Source organism: Saccopteryx bilineata, chromosome 12 (genome assembly GCF_036850765.1).
Source record: "Saccopteryx bilineata isolate mSacBil1 chromosome 12, mSacBil1_pri_phased_curated, whole genome shotgun sequence".
NCBI classification, from domain to species: Eukaryota; Metazoa; Chordata; class Mammalia; order Chiroptera; family Emballonuridae; genus Saccopteryx; species Saccopteryx bilineata.
The window spans coordinates 30,903,961-30,926,287 of NC_089501.1; the positions used below are offsets into that span (position 1 = coordinate 30,903,961).

Sequence of the window (22,327 nt, forward strand, 5' to 3'; positions counted from 1 at the left end):
TATCTACCTCATGGGTTTGATGTGAAGAGTAAATGAGGTCATGCACATAAATGAAGATTTGGGGAATATTTTCAGTAGTTTTAAGTTCAATGAAGTAGAAATCAACAAATATGTAGCTGAAAAAAGTTGAATTGTTAAAAATGTTCCCATAATTTACTTAACAGTTATGGCCCTCAAATGGAAGTCATTTAAGTGTTTCTAAAAGTGTACGCTCACAAATTTTTGTTATAGTTTCTACAATTTTCTAACTCTCTCAAAAATATTTGTGTTAAATAATTGACTAAAGTGACATGTTATATAAGGCTATAAAATGGTAAGTTCTTTCCCAGATATAGTCTGGCTGAAATGCTTAAGGAGAAAATGTCTATAGCTTGAAAATAAAATTATGGCCAAGTATTTGCTCTTATGAAAAAAAAATTGTATATAAGTTTTCAAAAGCACCAAGTTTTAGTCATTTTAAGTCACTGATTTTTAAAATGTACATTTTAAACCTAAAATTACATTTATGGTATAAAACAGATTATGCTTTAAATCTTTTAAAAATGTGATCTTCATTCTAGTGTGGCAAATCCTATTCATTGATAGTTCTGATACTGAAGAATCTTTTAATCATCAAGATAGAGTAGCCTGACCAGGTGGTGGTGCAGTGGATAAAGCATCTGACTGGGACGCGAAGGACCCAGGTTGAAATTCTGAGGTCACTGGCTTGAGCACAGGCTCATCCAGCTTTAGTGCGGGGTCACTAGCTCGAGCGCAGGGTTGCTGTCTTGAGTGTGGGATCATAGACATGACCTCATTGTCACTGGCTTGAGGCCAAAGGTCACTGGCTTGAAGCCCAAGGTCGCTGGTTTGAGCAAAGGGTCACTTGGTCTGCTGCAGCTCCCCGGTCAATGCACATATGAAAAAACAATCCATGAACAACTAAGGAGACTAAAGTGCCACAACAAAGGATTGATGCTTCTCATCTCTCCCCCTTCCCGTCTATCTGTCCCTATCTGTCCTTCTCTCTGACTTTCTATCACACACACACACACAAAGAAGATAGAGTAGACTCAATAATTGGGAAGTAACTTTCTAAGAATGGTTTAAAATATTTAGATCTAGAAAAAACATGTAAAACTGTCACTTTTTTGGAGGAAAAAAAAGACTTAAAAATGGGATAAAACGCAGTAATTTCTGAATGAAGCTGAAACAAAACCCCCACAATATTTTACTAAGAAAATGTAGAGTTATCATAAATCTTCAAATGGATTCTTTTGTCTGATTCCTCTACTTGCTTATACTTTGGAATTGTTACTTGGATCTCCCCCATCAAATCTCATCTCAGAGAATATAGTCAAGATGTTTATTAATCTACTTGTGGACATCACCCGGGACTGCTTTGTCAACAGGACAAGAAAGGACTGGGCTTTGAGTGAAACCAACTTCTCCTGGTGTTTACCTCTATTGTAATTTCAGTAGTTGCAATATAAAAACAACCATTTATTTTCCACATGAACATTGAAAGTAACAGCGATATGTTTAGCTCCCCCAATATATTATTTCACTTATCAAGACTTAAAATTTTCTGCAACGTGTTTAAGTATTTTATGATTAAAACTAAAGTCAGAGAATCAACACACATCACAAAACTATGAGCGGAAACCAGAGAGAGATGCATATTTTTATTTATTTTTATTTCTTAATTTGCAAGGGCAATCACAAGACAGAAAACACAATCTTGCACAGGGTGACTCAAGCAGGCAGGGTCCAGCTGTACCCGAAGCAGACATCCACACCAGAACAATGAGAAGGCAGTGCTACCAAACAGACTTCTGTGCTGACCGCTGAGGGCTTCCGCACTCCTCAGTGCCGCTCACCACCTATGCCCCTCCCTTAACTTCTGCACAGCAGGCGCCTGTTTACAAATTTTCATGCCGCTACAACATGTGCAGGGATAAGAGCTAAATATATTTTTACTAGAAGATCTTTCACATCGGGTATACAGCTGGACAAATTTTACACCTCAATGCCCAATGCTGTTTTTCTCACTTCTTATTTTAATAGAATCAATTGTCTAATTTGGTAAATAAGTTTTCTAATTTTATAATAGTTTTGGCCTTTTGGGGGTTAAATACGTCACTGATAGACTTATAAACACACAGTTGGAAAAGGAAAAGAGTCAAGAAAAAAATAAACTTTCCTACTATCACACTTCAAAATACAGTCATACAGTAATAACAACCATTATTTTGGAACAAAAAAAATAATACAATATAATAATTTAAAAATAAACAAAGACTGAAATAAATATTAAACAATGTTAGTCTAGAGATCACTCATATGCTTAAATATGGAGTGCTTTTTTGTAAAATAAAGAAATTTGGAACACTGTTGCCAATTAGCCAAAAGGCATTTTCATTTATCTGTATCAAGTTCCATATATGATTCTTTTAAAACAAGCAAATTTGGTCCCTTTCAATGCCTTTCTGACTGGAACTATTTGAATACACAATATTCTAAAACTGCTTATATTTTAAAGTTAATTTCAAAATCAGACACTTCATATTTTGAACATAACATCACACACATAACCACATCACAGACACAATAATATTAAATAATCACCCAATGAACATCCTAACAACACAAATACTTTTTTCTTCACATTTGCTGAGTAGCTATATTATTATTTTTTAAACATTTACTTATTGATTTTAGAGAGAGGGGAAAGTGGTAGGAAGGGAGAGTAGGAGGGGGATATGGCAGGGGTGAGGAAGAGAGAGCGAGAGAGAGAGAGAGAGAGAGAGAGAGAGAGAGAGAGAAACATCCACCTGCCCTTACACTCATCCATGCACTCACTGGCTGTCTCCAGCATGTGCCCTGTCCGGGGATGGAACTCGTAACCACGGCACAGTGGGATGATGCCCCAACCAAGCTACCTGGCCAGGGCACAACATTACAGTGTCTACTTTATTGGTTTTAAACAGTAGTGACGTAGTTTCAATGTAATTGCTAATAAACACAAGTACGAATATTTGATCAGCAACAATCACAATGGTTTATCACAATTAAGCTCAAAAGACCACATTTATTTTTACCAGCATACCTTGTTTCTGATTATTTTGAGATTCTTTTATAAGGACAAGAACAGTGGATTCTGCCTTTCTTCCTTAGTTTCTGAAAATTCTGAGCTCGGAAGAGAAATTCCATTTGGTTTAATTTGTCATTCCATTTCTGTGCACTTGGTTCTTTGTGTCTTCAATCTTCTTCAACTTTTTACTAGGAGAAAAGTAGATAAAATTTATTAAATGAAATGTCTTGGCCACAATCAAATCTTGGCATGCCTAGGCACAATGGCACAGGTAATAAGAAACATTGCAGAACGCATGCGTGCGCACACACACACACCTCAAAACATTACTTACTATCTTCTAGTTTGCCTTGTGAACAACTATTAACACCTTTTAGTGCCATCAGCAGCTGCTTAAAGCCCGCTGCAGCACTGACAGGTTAATATAAGCGTAAAAAGAAATACACTTCTCAAAAGAGACACTAAGTAAGTACTCCAAACCCTGGATAGCTTCCAGAAACTAAGAGCAGGCAATCAGAGTTTTAAAATTCTTCATTCATTGGAAAGAAAAAATTGTCATGGATCATGCTTCAGTCAGTGACTGGAAAACATGCAGACCATTTTACCCACGAGCATTCTTTCATTTAGTCTGTGTCTCGTTTTACAAGTGGGTCAACTACTACATATTTTTTCAAATAAAAAAAAAAAAAGTTGTGGGTCATTTTTGATGGACAAAGACTGTGATGGTTAACTATGTATCTAGATGCAGTTTTGAAATAAAATAAATTATACTACTAATGCAAACCAAGGACTAATACACAGACGAGACAAGAAGTTGCTTCTTTCGAGACCATATAGTAAGGATACTACAACTGAGGGTGACAAACTAGTAGGGTTGTACCTGAAATTTTTAATGTAGTTATTCATGTACTAGTTATGGATAAATGTGTCTGGACTTACACAAAAATGTTGTCTTTTCTCTAAAGAGAACCAACCTAACACTTGGTTGCTCTTAGAAAACAAACCGCAGCCTAAGGACGGTGGCATTCTGGTTCAGGGGGCAGCCAGTCGCGTTGCTCACTCCTGAGAAAAGTAGAGGCTAAAGCATTATGGCAAGACAGAGCAGGCTAACTATTCCTTAAGGGCCTTTCCTGGTAGCACAGGAGGGTTAGGGAACATCTGTTCCTTTGGGGACAGGTCTAATCTTAAGTAAATGATTGAACTATCTTTTCATATGAAAAACATTCACACACGAGGGGGAAAAAAAATCCTCTGTTAGGCTGTGTTTCCTGATTTTAATTTTTTAAAAGAGAGCTACCACAGATAAGCTGGTATTATATAGAGAAGCCCCAAAATGTTTTAAGTGAAGCTCATAAAAGCAACTAAAGAAGAGTATAAACTGGTATAGACATGGTGTGCCAAAGTACAATGCAATAGAGGCAAAAAAAAAAAGGGTTCCACTTTTGTCCCTGTGTGGCTACAGGCACAGTACATCAAACTTGTGGCAAATCAGGGTCTGAAAAAAGTGGGGAAAAAAGCAGTAAAGGCTCAAATGGATGCTGGGCACAAGTCACCCAGAGACCTTATAAAAATGTGCAAGGGACAGTGAGGAAGGTAAGAGATCCCAGAGGACCCACAAGGCGCCACAGAGACAGGAAGTTTATGACAGTGGTTTGATGGAATGGAAGGAGGAAAACAGAAAAGGGAAGCGGGGGCGGGGGGGGGGGCACAGCTGGAAACAAGTGAATCCTGCACGTGCAACTTCAGTGACAGGTGGAGATGGCACTGTGAGAGGTTAGTGTATAGAGGAGCCAGGAGGATCCTCAGGAGAGAGAACCCCGAGAGAAATTTAACTAGAAAAAACTGAAGTAGGCAGTCAACATAACATCTTTGAAGGGAAATGAATCAGACTAAGAAGAGGAAGGAAGACTGGATAGAGAAAGACAAAGACTGCTTATGAAAGGGAGAAAAGGGACAGAATTAAAAGAAAAAGAGGAGAGACAGTCAAGTGTCTGCCACCGGACAGCCCTGGGACAACCAGAGAAAAAGCAAGAGAGGCACGCTATCCTGAGTGTGACAACACAGGGCCCGGCAAGCTAAGAGGCAGACTGCTGCAAGAGGCAAAGGAGGTCACCCAACCACAAGACACAAGATGAACCCAAATCCAGTCTACCTCTGAGGTATCTACTCCTAAAGGGTATAACCCAGGAAGCTAGCGGAGGGAGACAGTAACAAAGTCACGGTCTTTTAAAAGGCAAATCATATGAAAAGAAAAGAAAAATCTGTTCAGCAAGGTTAGTATTTGTGTGTATGTTACATGGAAGAAATAAGACTCATAAAAATACTGGGTTCGCCTGACCAGCTGGTGATACAGTGGATAGAGCATCGGACTGGGATGCAGAGGACCCAGGTTCGAAATCCTGAGGTTGCCGGCTTGAGTGTGGGCTCATTCGGCTTGAGCAAAGCTCACCAGCTTGAGCACGGGGTCGCTGACTTTAGAATGGGATCATGGACATGACCCCATGGTCGCTGGCTTGAGCCCAGGATCACTGGTCATTCGCTCTGCTGCAGCCCCACGGTCAAGGCACATACAAGAAAGCGATCAATGAACAATTAAGGTGCTGCAACAAAGAACTGATGCTTCTCATCTCTCTCCCTTCCTGTCTGTCTGTCCCTATCTGTCCCTCTCTCTGTCTTTGTCACACACACACAAAAAGATTACTGGGCTCTACTCCACAAGAAATTCAATGCAATAAATATTCCCCAAAGGTTTACACTGTGGCCACACACCAGGCTAAGTACTGGGATGAAGAAAGGGAAGCATGTTATAGTCCCTGCCTACAAGCACTTACTATCTATCTAATCAGGGTTAATAGACAAAGCACTGTGTAACAGAAACAACCCTGAACTTGGAGCCAGAAGATCAAATCCTATCTTTGACACTTTTTAGCTGTGACTCTGAGACCATGATTTCTTAACATGTAGAAAAACAGGTTGTGGATGATTTCTGAAAGTACCTTTATTTTAAGAGAAATGATCCAGTAGTATATGTCAAATAGGTTGACTAGAAAAATGAGAAAATACACTAAAATGAAAGAAAAAAAATCACCACAATTCTGCCACTTTGATATAAGTTATCTTTCTTGATATACTTATACTGTTCAATACTTTATGTATCTCTGTTATATAACTATTTTATAATCACCTTTATTTCACTTAAAAATCTATCATAAACATCTTTCTGTATCTCTGAAAATACTTCTATAATGCAATGAGTAATTGTCACATGGCATTCTATCATATAAATGTTTCACAAATTAATCAACCTTTTATTCATAAAAATAAATTTTCCTTCTATTTTTATTACTTATTTATTTTGTCATAAAATATTTACTGAGTATGTTTTTGGACTTGGAAATTCAGAGAGTTGAGCAGCCTCGGGTAAACAGTGGGAAGAGCTTTATTAATTATAAGTACAATAATAAATGCCAGGAGCCAAGAGGTCTTGGTCTTGAGCTATTAACTGGCCATGTGGTCTTGGTCAGGCTCCAACTATTTTTGAAACACTGCTTGAAGGAGAATCCTTTTAACTGAATATCTGCATGTATTCTTGAATATTTTCCTACAACAGATTATTGGAGGTAGAATTGTCATCAAAGACCATGAGCAATTTGAAAATTAAAAAAAGTAAAACTTCCACAAAGAATGAATCAGTCTTATACATTTACTATCAGTGTATCAACTTTGGTATTTAAAGTTTGAAACTTATTGCCATTTTGTGAAGTAAAAATACCATATTTATTGTTATAAATTCTATTAATCTGATAACTGGAAGGTGGACATTTTTCCTGTGTTCATTGCCATTTTTATATACTTCTTTAAGAATTCCTCTGATGTCCTGTGCACACACTTTGCCAGTTTCTTTATTGGTGTCCTTTTCCTTGCTGATTTTTCAGAGCTTTCTGTATGTTAAGGCAATTGCATTAATCCTTTTTCTGCCATATACATTATGAAATTCTTCCCCATCTTAGGTTATTGTTTTTAGATTTTGCTTATAGAAGTTTTCATTTCTAACCTATAGGCATACATTATTTATTGTACTTCATTTTGTGGTGCATTGCAAATACTGCCCTTTTTTTTTTAAGCAAGAGAGAGACAGGAAGGGAGAGAGATGAGAAGCATCAACTTGTAGTTGTATCACAACAGTTGTTCACTCAATGATTCTCAAACAAGCCTTAACTGGGGTTTCAAGCTGAACCACTGACCTCTTGCTCAAGCCAGAGACCTTGGGCTTCAAGCCAGCAATCTCTGGACTCAAGCCAGCAACCATAAGATCATTTTGATGGTATCACGCTCGAGCCTGTGAGCCTGTACTCAAGCTGGCCAGCCTACGCTCAAGCTGAATGAGCCCACGCTAAAGCCAGCAACCTCAGGGTTTTGAACCTCGAACCTCAGCATCCCAGGTTGACACTCTATTCACTGCGTCAGCACCAGTCAGGCACCTTTGTTTTTTTTAAAAAACAAACTAAAGGTTTGTGGCCATCCTTCACTGAGCAAGTCTATGGGCACCATTTTCCCAACAGACTCAGAGAATGGCTATCATTTTTTAGTAATTAACTATTTTTAATTAAGTGCTGTAAGATAGAGATAATGCTATTGTACACCACTTATTATTAATAAGACTATACTGTAAACATAACTTTTATATGCATTGGAAATAAAAAAAATTCATGTGACTTGCTTTATTGCAATATTTGCTTTATTGTAGAGGTAGAGGTCTGGAATCAAGATATGCCTGCCCTTCATTTTAAAGTTTCTGTGACTTAAATCTAAAAATCTGTTTCAAAATGTTTTCTGATCCTGGTATCAGGATTAAAAAAAAATCATTTCTTAACCCATGATTATGTAACTATCTATATGCCTTCAGTACAATTAATCTTATTTTCTTACAGTTAAAATCTGAAAATACCAATAAAAATTTTGAATCTAGTTCCTAGAAAGTGACAATTTCATCAAAGTAAACATGCTAGAGCTGTACCATCTCACTTTCAGCAGACAAATGTCAATTGTAATGGGAAAAACAGAGGCCTTCTGAAAGGCTTTTCTTATGCTCCGCCCCTCACAAAAAACACTGCTCTGCAAACACACTTTGTCTACCTGCCTGTGTGGATGGAACAGCGCCCCCCCTTCCTGTTTCACAGTCTAATCCTGTGTATTTCCTTAGGTCCCCCTGTCATTTCCCTCTTATCGTATATCTTCAATGGCTCCTCTCAGGGAACGCGTTTTCTCTCAGTTTGTAAATATTCTTATCTTCCCCCTGTCTGTGAAGGTCTTCTCTACGTCCTGCGTTTTCTACTAGTTACTGCCCAGCTTTTTCTTTCCTTTGAAGTCAGCTTCTTGGAGAAGCAGTCCATCTGCCCGTGTGTTCCCTTTCGGCTGGAGACGGTCTGAGTCACGCTTCCAGGACCCTCCATCAAACCCTCCTCTTGAAAGTCACAAACGGCTTCTTGGTTGCAGACCTCAAAGGGCCCTTTTCAGTCCTTGTTTAGCTTCTCCTGTCTTTGGCATTTGTCACTGTTGATTACGCTTTTCCTAATGGTGCTATGACACAACTTTCTCCCAGTTTTCCTCTTACCTCTATGAGGGTGACTTTTCGGCTGGTCTGCGGAGTCTTCCTCCCCTGCGCATCCGCCGCACGCGCTTGGTCCTCACGGCTCGGTTCTTTGGCCGCCTGAGAACTAGAGGAGGAGAGATGAGAAACAGGAGCGGGTAAGGATGCTGCCACAACAAACAGCTCAGGTGAGGCTCTGATCTAAGAAAGCGGCAGCGGGAAAGGAAAGGGGAGGTAAGTGTGAAGACCTGAGAGGAAAACAGCTGACAGACTCTCTATGAGTGATTACACACGGGGGCGAGAGACAGGGAGATGCTCAGAGTAACGCTGAGACCCGACGTTAGCTGGCTGGGCTCCTCCCTAGCCGTAACGAAGGGAGAAGAATGAAACAAATTTTACTCTTCTCAGAAAGGTGCCTGGGAAAATTCAGCAAGTTTTTAATCAAATTCGATGGAAAATATGTGTGCATATACGAGGTGTTCCTTAATGACAAAGAACAGGATGAAGGACATTCATGCATTAGAAAGCTGTGATATTCTGACCCATGGAATGGGGAATTCAGCTTTTCAAATGGTTCAACAGTGATCGCTAAATATAAAACAAGTATTTTGTGGAAGAGTCTGTAGTAGCACAAGTTATGTTAGGAGAAATTACAAAAACAACTCAAAAAGGGAAAACCAAAGAGTGGAAGAGACAGTATCTCCTTTATAGGAGATCCAGGAATGGTGGGAGACATAAAAACAAACCTTGAAAAAGATGCAAACATTTCAAAATCAGGTAATAAGGAGAGTTGAGTAGAGACTGCTATGGACTGAACTGTGCTGTCTTACAATATGCAGGTTGAAGCCTTAACCCTCAAAGTGAATGTATTTGGCGATAGGGCCTTTAAGGAGGTAATTGGAATTTAAAGAGGGTCAGAAGAGTGGGGGCTCTAATCTACAGGACTGGTGTCCTTATAAGAGGAAGAGACACCAGAAATCTTTCTCTCTGCACATGCACCAAAGGAAGGTTATCTGAGGACACACAAGAAGGTGGACAGCTGTGATCCTGATGGAATCTTGATCTTGAACTCCAGAACTATGAAAAAATAAATTTCTGTTGTTTAAGCCATCCAGGCTGTGGTACTGTTATGGCAACTTGAGAAGACTAATGTGGAGATGCCTAAGTAAGTAAAATGAAAAGTGAGATGAGCAAGAAGGAAAAGGTCAGAAATAATAAAGATGAAAGAACAAATAAAGTATATTTAAGAAAGTAGTAGAATGACGAATGAGAAAGGAAAGGTTGAAAACGAATATGAAACCAGGTTAGGGTTCAAACATCTCTGAAAAAAAAGGACTGATAATGTACAGTCTTAATCAGTTTGAAGTCCACCCTTTTGGCCTATCTCCAGGGAACCTATGCTGTGGCATCAAAGTAACACTCCAGTGTCGGCGCAGGCGACGGTGATAAGGTGAATGAGGGAAGCTACAGATAACGAAGAGCACTGGGCACACTGGAGAGGGCTGGCCAGCTGGGGGAAGTATCCACCGCCCCAGCTCTGGCCAGCGGCTGCTATTGGTGAATGTGGAAACGAAGACTATTTTCAAGAGAAGTAAGAAATCAGCATCTATGTTAAAATCTTTTTACATCTGGACAATAAAATTACACATTTGCACAGTGGATCCAATCAAAGATACCAGGAAAGATACCTTGATAAAGTTACAGGAACCAGATTTACCTCTTGCCTAAAACGACCAAAAAGCTGGACAAAATATATGAACGAACAGTTTTTAGGACACTAAATCGGAGCCAACGAAGAATAGCGTTCCTAAGACATAGAAAATAAAGGAGATGAGCTTTATTGTGGCCAGCTTGTTGCCTGAAGTGTTTCCAGGCCATGGCAGAGGAAGACGGACCTGCCCGGAGCCTGGTGACAACCTGAGTCACAGCTGAGACTCTGGGAAAACCTAAGTGGGTTGAGTCCACAGAATGGTGGAAGAGATGGCCTTGTGGGGAGAGAACTGGAAGATCGGCAGAGCCTTCCTTTCAAGTAGTTAGCAGAGCTCTGATGAGTGCGTGTTTCTGGGGAAACTCAGGAACAGTGCTTGTTCCCATCAGCCAGGCTGGAAAACCTCACCCCTCAGAGGGCACCGGGTAGAAGGACTTTGAGTTAGTGATGAGGAATAAGTAGCCCTAGACTAAACATGGTTCCAGTCCCACCTAACAAGCTTTAGGAGCGATACCTGAAGGGATCACACAGTTTTCAAGTAGCTTAACTACATTCGAGAACAGAGCTTAAGAATATTTATGGGAATACAAAAATATCCAGGAGCCAAAGAGAAAATTTTCAACGTGTGGCATCCAATAAAAGTTTATCCAGTTGGGGTGGGGCAAAAAAATAGAAAAACAGAACAAATAATAAGGACAAAAGATGATTATCAGCCCAGAATTGACACAGATGTTAATAAGACAAACACATTACAACACTTACTATAATTGTTTTCTACCTGCTCTAAAGGTAAAGTAGACACATGGAAGTATACAGAAGACCCAAACTTCTATATATTTTTAGAGATGAAAATTTAAATGAGTTGAAATATATTCTGGGTAGGATTAAAGGCAGATTAAACATTGCAAAGGAAAAATTAGACAACTTGGAAGACATAGCAATAAAAGTGATCCAAGATGAAATATACAGACAAAAAAAGATTTTAAAAAATAAACAAAATGTCCGTGATTTGTGGGACTTCATATGGCTTAACATACATGTAACTAGAATCTTCAAGGAAGAGGAGAGAAACAATTGGGTGCAAAAAAAAAAAAAAAAAGGGCAGAAGAGTAGTCCCAAATGTTCTAAATTTAATGAAAACTGTAAACCTACAGATCCAAGCTCAAATAAACCCTAGCTCTAGAAACACAAAGAAGATCAGAACTAAGCACCTTAAAAAATGGTTCTTTAAAAGTAAAGAAGAGCCTGACCAGGCAGTGTGGCAGTGAATAGAGCATTGCCCTGGGACACTGAGGACTCAAGTTTGAAACCCTGAGGTTGCTGCCTTGAGTGTGGGCTCACAGGCTTGAGTGCGGGGTTGCCAGCTTGAGCATGGATCATAGACATGACCCCATGGTCACCTGCTTGAGCCCAAGGTTGTCAGCTTGAGCAAGAGGTCACTGACTCAGTTGTGACTTCTATCCAGGTCAAGGCATGTATGCGAAAGCAATCAATGAACAACTAAGGTACTACAACTATGAGTTGATGCTTTTCATCTCTCTCCCTTCCTCCCTTCCTATCTATCTGTCCCTCTCTCTCTGGCAAAAAAAAAAAAAAAAAAAAAAAGTTGTTTCTTTTTGAGATCTTTTTTTAAAATTTATTTTATTTATTCATTTTAGAGATGGGGGAAGAGAGAGAGAGACAGAGAGAGAAGGAGTAGGAACAGGAAGCATCAACTCCCATATGTGCCTTGACTGGGCAAGCCTGGGGTTTCAAACCAGCGACCTCAGAGTTCCAGGTTGATGCTACATCCACTGTGCCATCACAGGTCAGGCTCTTTTTGATATATTAAAAAGAGTTCAGCTTTACTAAAATACGTATAAATTGTTTGGATAGAAGTGATTGACATTTCTAAAAAAAAAAAAAAAAAGAAAGAAATTCAGGTAGAAAATGGAAAAAGGCAGTCCTATGTGGCAAATTTACATATTTTGGTCAAGCAACTAATAAGCAAACGGTCCAAACTGAATGGCAAGATAGCAAAGAAACCAAAAAAATAGCTTCTATCCATTTACTTGGGTACAACTGACTCACTTAAGTAAATTAAAGAAATAAAGAGATGACTTTTTATACATACTAGGCTATAGTATTTCCTCCTTCTACTAGCAGTTTTCAAGTCATGAGAAATGTATCTGAATTCACCCTTACTTCTAAGAAATTATGAGTCTAGGGAAAGCCCAAAGGCTTTAGATGAAACAAAGCATTTAGACATATCTTAACTTCTCACGAAAATTTATTTTCAGAAGCTCCTTAAACACTCTGTGTTCAAAAGGAGAGGCCAAGCTGCTCTGACATCCTTGAGAAGCTGGGATGTTTTGTGAAGCTTTTCGAACTTGCCTCTGGAGAGTATGGGAAGGATCCATCACTTCAAAATAGGCATCCCATGAAGTCAGAGTGACTACAGTCTTTCATTCACATGTTAGGAAAATTCAGTGACTGTGCTCTGAATTGAAACTATATATATAGTTATATAATCATTAGTTGATTTTCTTTCTCTAAAAGAAAGATTTTAAAATGAAAGCAAAATGGTATCTTACCAAGGAGCCTGTAACACTAAATATAGTTTAAAACATACACACGCACACACACACACACACACACACACCTGGGAATTAGAATAGGTCTTGGTCAAAGAGCTGACATAAATGTGCTCTATACAATTTGCATAAGGCCTTTCTTATCAGTTTTTTTATTATAAAACAGAGGCTACAGGAAGAATTTCTAAGGCATCACTGAGGTCATGATTCGATGACTCTTTCAAATACCGTTTAAAAATTATGTTTATCTTTTATCTGTAGAATAAAATACTGTCTTGTGAAATAACACATGCTTTCATTTGATAACTCCTGTAAAAAATAACAATTGAGAAATATTCTGGGAATGTTTTAAAGTAATGTTTTTGAAGTAAAAGAGGAATAGTGTATTTATGTATTAAGTGATACAGAAAGTACCAAATAAAAATACAAAACTACCTAGAGATCTTTTAAAATAAATATCTCAAAATACATTAGGCATTTGTAGAAAATATACAATACTAGTATTCTGGGTATTAGCTTTTTATCTTTAATACCTGAAAAAAGGCATTTCATATATACATATTATTTTTTATCACATAATCTACTTGTGTACATTTAATGTCAATTCAAAAGTTACTCAAACAGCCCTGGCTGGTTGGCTCAGTGGTAGAGCGTCGGCCTGGCGTGCAGAAGTCCCGGGTTCGATTCTCAGCCAGGGCACACAGGAGAGGCGCCCATCTGCTTCTCCACCCCTCCCCCTCTCCTTCCTCTCTGTCTCTCTCTTCCCCTCCCGCAGCCAAGGCTCCATTGGAGCAAAGATGGCCCAGGCGCTGAGGATGGCTCTGTGGCCTCTGCCTCAGGCGCTAGAGTGGCTCTGGTCGCAACAGAGCGATGCCCTGGATGGGCAGAGCATCGCCCCCTGGTGGGCGTGCCGGGAGCCTCCCGGTCAGGCGCATGTGGGAGTCTGTTTGCCTCCCCGTTTCCAGCTTCAGAAAAATACCAAAAAAAAAAAAAAAGTTACTCAAACAAAAATAAAAGACAAAATGGGTCCCCCTAAAACAAAACTTGAGTGTACTATTCTAATTTCTTACAATTTTTCATACACATCCTCAACAACCAACCATTAAGATATTCTCCTTAAACTAGCTAAAGTCTTTAAAAAATAAATTATCTGAAATTTAACTCAGATAATGTGAGATGTTTTAAAAAGGAAGATGAGAAATTGTCCTTAATAAAAAACCCAACTATATATTACTGCAAATTATATAGGAAGAAAAGTTGCTTACTTGGTCTTAGATTTCGTGTCCCATTTGCAACCCTGAGACTTGTCGTTTTGGGCTGACTGTTGCAAAACAAGAAGAAAACAAACAGTAAGTCAAAATTTAGAGAAGATAACACAGGTAATACTCACATGCTGAAAACCCACCAACTTGCTGAACAAGGAGAGAGCATGCCTGTTCTGAACATTATTAGACCAACAGTTCTCCAAATTGTTCAGGCACTCTATAAAGAAAGCAAACTTTCAGGTGTTGGCAAAAAGAGTCATACTGAATCAGCCTAAATTTATCTAGTAATATGATATGGTATACTACTTAAGTTTTAAATTTACCTTTCCACCCTGTATCGTGACTTCGTAATCTTTTCAGTATACTCTGTCACAGTATACTCACTGAATGAACTATATGTAAAATATTGCATGTGTGAGCTCTTTAATCTTCTACAAACCTTATTCCAAGTATCTATATATTTTATTAAAGGCACCTCTGTAAGAACAACAAATGAATAAGTACTCTCAGTGGTGCTGAATTATCCTCTGAGTGTTAGATTGTTCCTCTAGAGTCCATCAATTCCAAATTAAAGTACACTGTGGGAAAACGGGGTTTGATGTAAGACAGTTTTTATAAATCAACCCAGTCTCGCCATAAAATAGACTGCAAATGTTTTCTACAGGTAATTACATGTTATGAAAAGGAACCATTTCAAATTCCCATAATAAAAAATTATACTATGTTAAAGTTTTGAAGTATACAAATTGAACTATATACAAATGAAAGAGATTTACCATATCTACTTATTTGAATAGAAGTTAGAAAACAAAAGCCAAAATGAAAGAAGTACAACCTGCTCTTTCTGTTTTAACTTGTTTGAGTAACTCCTGCTTCCCCAGTCTTATCTCTACTGCAGCTTGTTTTACCTTTCTAGATTTTATTCTTCACAGTGAGATTTCTGCAAGATCGTTCTTCAGCAAAGACTGGACACTGAATATCTTTAAACAAGTATTATTTTTCTTATCAAAAAGTTTTCAAAAGAATATTGTGCTTTTCTGGACCATAATTATGTCATACCATCGCTAGCTGTGTAGCATTAAATCAAGTACATAATAAAAACAAGAATTAAAGAACAAGACTTCCTGCCGAAAAGTTGTAGTAATGGACCCAAATTTCAGAAAACAACAAAAGAGCCAATAACAAACACCTTATTATTTTCTACCAGTGAAGATGATCTGAATCAGTTAAAGTGTGTTTTGGGGGAAAAAGTATAAAAATATAGAAAATTCAAATTCAAGGAATAATTTAGAATGTTGAATAGTTTATCTGCCTTCAACCCAAAGAGCAAAAAGCTAAGTAAACCATCAGAACCCAACTCGAAAAGCATCAGTTATAATGGAACTTCTTCAGTTTTTCCCTGACATGAAATAAATTCCAAACATAGCCATCAAATTAAAGGTAAGATGCTTTATTCTTTATTGGGTCTGAGCAGTACTTCTATCCCTTTTCCCATGGCAAGACAAGCATTTTACCATAAATATACTTATATATATATATATATATATATATATATATATATATGAAACTTTTATAAAACTACTAGATTAAAAAAATAATGGCTCTAATTAGAATCTGAACTACTCCAGAGGTTGAGGGGAGAGAAGTCAAACTAAATCACCCATCACTATGGCAATGTTACTTTTAATTACTTGACGTGACCTTGACAAATGAGTGTAACATTCTATCACGTGCAGGTCTTACCAAACCTGCTTTTAATAGTGTGGTCCTGTGAAATGGATGTCGGTGCTCCGAAGGTTTGTCTTACACAGGTTAAACATCATCCCGGCCATCTTTCCTACTGTATCATCGCATTACTGTAATTGGCATATCCAAAGGTACATGAAACAAAGGTGGCTTCCCCTGTGTTCAAATCCTATGAATCCCAAATTAGTAGGGTATCCACATTACAGAGTTTTCACACTTAGCGGTAAAAGGCTACTTATTTAATTAGGACCAATACTTCACTTCTAAACACCTTTACTCACTCATTACTTGGTCTCAGCAGCAGCAGGCCATTTGGGTAGTGACCCATGGAGGCAGAAGGAGGGGGAAGAAGGAGGTGTCTCTGTGAGTTCTTTTGTTTTACTTTATCTTAAAACAAAAACGATAACCCCAAGGCTCCATCACCATCAGCCCACAAGCACCCCCCCATCGACAAGGCCAAGGAGCATGACTGCCCTTCTTTCCCTCCTGTCCACACACTCCTCTCAGTTCTGTGAGTTTGTTTCTTCTGCACGGAAAGCCTTGATTTGGAGAGGAGGGGGTGAAGAGAAGAAGATGAGCAAACCAAAAGAGATGAATGAAAGAACAGAGTCTAGACTCCCGCTTCCTAAAACCTTGCAACTTCTTAGTGATGCTTTTAAATTTAGATGCAGTGAGACGTATACATGAAAGGAATGATTTTAAGTGTCTTCTACTAGTATATGGAGGTTAACCGATAAAGAAAACAACTCATAGCTTTGTAAAAGAGAAATGGGTCATGCAAACAACTCACCCAAGCATTTCTTATAAACTTGAAGAATGAATGTAAAATTACGTTGTGTTCGATTAATGTTGTAACTAGCACACAAGCTTTCAATAAAGCAAATTTGATAATAGTATATAGCTCTATTTTTACATGCTGCTTATATCTACTTTTTCCATATAATTAATATCCGTAATTTATTTATTCCCATTCTGTAGGAATTTTTTAAAGAGAGAGACAAAACAACAACAATCAGGATTGGTGGTTCAGTTCTAGTCTTGATTCCGTCATTGACTCTCTATGTGGCCTAAGCCACTTCTCTTGGGGGTCTTTTTTTTTTTTTACTTCAAAATGGACAGCAGGGGCTCAGAATGAAAGCATGAACTATCATAGCACCATTTTCATATTTTACAGATGAGGAAATGGAGGCCCAGAGTCACCAAGGTTATATATAGAAGTAGCCTGAAGGTTACGATCCTGCTTTTCCAAATGATTTAACGGCAAAGCAATGTTTCAGTACAATTCTGTTTCAAATATAAACACTGAGAAGTAGAGTTACTCTAGGTGAAGCCAGGTTCAGTGGCCTGGCACACGTCCTCCCAGCCCACCCCCAGAGCCCTGAGGAACGGGGCTCTACAGAGGAGAGTTTACAACCGGACTAGACAAGTTCTCCAGGTTTCTTCTGCTGCTAAAATTCTGATTCTGGGAGCACAACTTTATGATTTTAAATACAAATATTGATCGACTTACGACCTATGCAACTTATGACCATTCGACTTTACGACCACAATTGCTAGGCACGATTGCTCCGTATCTGGCAGCGCAAGCATTGCCCAGCTGGGCACACGACAGTGCGGACCAGCTTCCGGCAGCACTACCATCTCCGCATGCACCATTTCAACTGTTATCCCAGACTCGGTACAGCAATTTGTGTTTTATGTCTTGGATATTTTCATCAAACCCTTCCCAAGATGTCTACCAAGAGGAAATTGTCTTTGTAACAAATATTAAACCTGTTGTACTGGTAATGCAGTGTTTCACTTAAACCTGATAAATGTAAAAATAAGAAACAAAATGGTGTAGAGATGATACAAATGGCATAAAATGAACAAAGAAAATTATGATATTTAACAATAATGAAAGAAAATTATGATAAAATATGACTTAAAGATTTTTATAACATCATATCACAGTACTGTATGCATAGCTTTCTCAACTTACGACCAAATCGTGTTACAACCGGTCTGACGGAACCAATCGTGGTCATAGTTGGAGCACTAGCTGTAGTCATGTAAGTTTGATGTCGATTTGACTTTAGAATTTATTATTATGAGAGTTGCATTTGATGCTAAATCTTCCAATTATAATGCTTTTCCTTATGGACAAAATTCCTCTGCATTAAGAGGTCGGTAAACTGCTGGATTGGGTCCCTTTCTCTACCCTTTTTTCATTCCTTGTCCCTTCCCATTGTGACCAGCTGGTGTTTGTTTCTCTGATGAGCATGACTCGCCTCTTTAAGGCTTTTGCACATTCGATTTCTAATGCCTCCGATTTATCCTCCTGCCCACCTTATAGAAACTTGGCCGTCTACTTTCCTTAACTACCCTTTTATTGCTTATATGTTTAATTTTGTGACTTACTAACTGTAGTTGCTTTCACTCATTAGACTGTAAATTCTGTAAGTAGAGGGCCTTCTTCTGTTTAATTCACCATTATTCCATGCATATGATATTCCACCACAGTGCCTGTAAAAACAGTGGGCACTCAATATACATGTTAAGTGAATAAATAATGAGGATGCCAAAGGGCGAGGAGTGAGGATAGGGATCACTGATGGAGAGAGGACCAGAAGGATGTTGGAGGGGAAAATGACCAAACACACACGTGGTGAGATCAGCCACAGAAAGGAAGGGCACTTCTTTCCTGAGGTCTGAAAGCAGCTGGAAGAGGAAGGTGAAATCGCAGAAATAGAGATGGTAGGATGAGAAGTTGAGGTAATTAATGTTGGATATCTGCTCTTCAAGAAAACATGGAGACAAAGTCAAGGTGGAGAAAGAACTGAGAAGCTTGACTCAGCACTGTAAGCAATGGGTTAGGGAGTCAGAAAGAACAATGAAAGAATGATCAAGACCATGGGCCTCACTAAGGGAGGAATCACAGATGTGACACAGAGCCAACCAGTACCATTCTGTGATTTCTTTTTAGCAATGATAAAATTCCAGAGTATAGGGTATAAGTGAGGAAAATGGACAACTGGTATACCCCTAGGTCTGGGCACTGGTAAGACAAGTATGCCAAATTACACATTCCAAGGGCTATGCATGCATCTGGCATCAAACCACTAATTGCTTCCATGCATTCATTTCCTAGTGATCTAAGTGACCTGGTTTGGGGAGAGTGAAAACTGGTAACAGATAACAGAAGGCAGGGAACATCAGAATGTTATCCTTTACATTTTTAATTTTAATTTCTGCAAACTCAAGACTCATCTGGGTCAACCACTTCCTCTTTTGGACCAAACTATTCCCTAGAAATGGGAGATTAGGGAAGGGAACTGGAGAATGAAGGAGACTGACAGTTTTATGAAGTTCACTGTCACCCTTTGTGCATTGCTGAACCCCTGCCCACGTGCCTGCCACTCCATCACTGCTGAGGTCTCCGATGGGGGTCGGGTCCAACTTGGAAGAGTAATAACACTGCAGTATAGCTGTTCCTACTTGTTTACCAGCCCCTTGATTCAGTAAACACTTATTCATACCTGCTTTGCACTAGATGCTGGGAAGACAGTCCCTGTCTTCAAGAAACTTTTAGCACTTTAATTTCTATCCAAAGAGGAAGAAACGCATAGAAGAAAAAAAATCATATGCAGGAGCCATGCTGGGAAAAGCAGTAGGTTATGCTTTTCCTTTTGACTTAACTTCCTTTACCTAACCTTTTCCTCCTTAATCTTTCTTATATAGACTTATAGGGGGTTCTTTTGTGTGTGTGTGTGTGTGTGTGTGTGTGTGTGTGTGTGTGTGGTGACAGAGACAGAGAGAGACAGAAAGAGGGTAGACAGGGACAGACAGATAGAAAGGGAGAGAGATGAGAAGCATCAATTCTTCACTGCAGCATCTTAGTTGTTCACTAATTGCTTTCTCATATGTGCCCTGACTGGCAGGCCACAGCAGACCAAGTGACCCCTTGCTCAAGCCAGAGACCTTGGGCTCAAACTGGTGAGCCTTGCTCAAACCAGATGAGCCCGCGCTCAGGCTGGTGACCTCAAGGTTTCGAACCTGGGTCCTCTGTGTCCCAGTCCAACACTATCTACTGTGCCACCGCCTGGTTAGGCAAGACTTACAGGTTTTATGAAGCAAGTATGTGCTTTTATTTTTAATGAAGTTTCAAAAATAGCAGATCCTCATTATTTGTGGATTCTCTATTTGCAAATTAGCCTATTTACTAAAATTTATTTGTAACCCCCAAATCAATACTCATGGAGCTTTCAGTCATTTAAACACACACACAGGCACAGAGTGGTGAAAACACTGAGCTGCCCAACGCACACATTTTCTCAGCCGAGGTCGCAACGTTATACACTTCTGATGCTTCGTCATGTTGCTAACACTCTCTCTGTTTTGTTTCAGCTCTCATATTGTGAACAAGTGTCCCTTTTGTGGTCTATTTCAGTGGTTTTCAACTGTCAGTCTGTGGACCAGTGCTGGTCCGCCAGAAATTTCATGCTGGTCCATGGACTGGTGGTTGAAAACCACTGGTCTACCAGTGCCATGTTTTTTGTGTTTTTTGTATTTTTGTTGGTGATTCTGCTTTTTTAAAAATGGTCCCTAAGCTCAGATTTGAAGTGCTGTGTAGGGTAACTAAGTGTGAGAGGCTCACGTGTCTTACAGAGAAAATGTATGAGCTGGTTAAGCTTTGTTCAGGCTCAAGTTACAGTGCTGTTGAGTATGTGTTCAATTTTAATGAATCAACAATATACATGTGATAGAGCGTCTTTAAACAGAATACATGTAAAACAAGGTTATGTACTGATTGACTGATAAAGATGTTGTGATCAGAGGCTCCTAGAAACTGAATCCTGTATTTCCCCAAGAAGTGCTGATTCAGTATTTGTTAATTCAGTGTTAATGGTAAATTTATAGAACATAACTACTCTACATAATGAGAACTGACTGTATATTTTTCAGCATGGCTTCTGTTCATTTACCAAATTACTATTTTATTGTTCTTAGTTGCTACCTTCTTTAATATTATTTCTGGCATATCTATGAAGTTTTTGGGAGCTCTGTCTCAATCAAATTGTAATCATTTATTGAGAATATCCTATGTGTAAAGTACTACGGTGGGAATTTTGGGAGAGGAATGCCTCTTATAAAACTGATTTCCATAGTTTCACATAGCTATGTGTAATGGCTTATAGACTGCTATATAGTCAGGTCAACTGGAAGTTTATTTTCAGAGATCAAGGGGCCTGAAGTAGAGATGTTATTCTTCCAGATGATACTGGAAGAGCATTCTCAAACAAAATTCCATAACTCTTGTAGCTACAAAAAAGACTTTCAGAAATGGAATGGCATATCTGCCAAAGATTAGGACATTTCAGGTAGGATCTGGGCATTGTTAGGTATTTTTAATTATGGTAACTTTTTAAATTTATGACATTATATAAGTTTCAGGTGGGCAACATTATAATTTGACATCTGTATATGCGTTGTGCTCACCACCAGAAGTTTCCATCCATTACCATACAATTGATCCCCTTTAACTGTTTTGTCTTCCTCCGCCCTCTACTCCCCTTTCCCTTTGGTAACTACCAATCTGTTGTCTGCCTCCATGAATTTTTTTGGTTCCTTTGTTCATTTGTTTTTTTTAACGTTCCATATATAAGTGAGATTATATGGTATTTGTCCTTTTCCTTCTGAGTTATTTCATTTAGTATTAATACTCTCAAGGGTCACTGTGTCGCTGCAAATGGCAGGATTTCACCTTCTTAATGGCTGAGTAGTATTTTATCATACACACACAGCACATCTTTATCCATTATCTATCAATGGACACTTAGTTTGTTTCCATTTCATGGCTATTGTAAATCAGGTGGTCATGAACATAGGTGGTATGGGCACGGGCATTTTTACAGAACAATGCAGAGTGATTTTGATGCATCAGTTTGAGAAATACTAGTCTGAGCTGTGTCAAATTGGCAATTTGTGGGGGTAAGAGCGCTCAGGTCCAATTATCGACTGGTTTCTCTGAAGCTGACTTAGTAGCCAATAAGCATGGATTGTTGTATCCCTACTGTCTCTTCCCTCCTCCCATCCCCTCTTATCTGAATCTCAATTCTTACCAATCCTTCCCATTGAGGATTTCAATTTCCTTCCCAACAAACAATGTTAAATAGACACAGACAGCGAGGGCAAATGTATATATAAATAACTTGGTACTGAGGTAGAAGGTGTTAAATGGAGTAAGAGACAAATAATATACTACAAGATTATGGGAGAAAAAGAGATCTCTCTGACCAAGTGGAAATTCTAAATAGACTGTATGCAGCCCAATCTAAACAATTCTTTTTTCCTTACTATCTCAGTATGTGTATATATGTGTATGTGTGTATT

General features: G+C 38.8%; 1 protein-coding gene across 1 annotated transcript in view; it reads right to left on the bottom strand.

The window, feature by feature from the left end:
* Window positions 1-1,645: 1,645 nt before the first annotated feature.
* AHI1 (Abelson helper integration site 1) overlaps window positions 1,646-22,327 on the bottom strand; it is a 213,661-nt gene continuing 192,979 nt past the window's right edge. The window contains exons 22-24 of the mRNA XM_066248439.1: window positions 14,210-14,265; window positions 8,688-8,790; window positions 1,646-3,261 (exon numbers count right to left, since the gene is read on the bottom strand). Coding sequence (XP_066104536.1) covers window positions 3,259-3,261; window positions 8,688-8,790; window positions 14,210-14,265 — 162 coding nt within the window. The 3' untranslated portion in view covers window positions 1,646-3,258. The remainder of the gene's footprint in view (window positions 3,262-8,687; window positions 8,791-14,209; window positions 14,266-22,327) is intronic.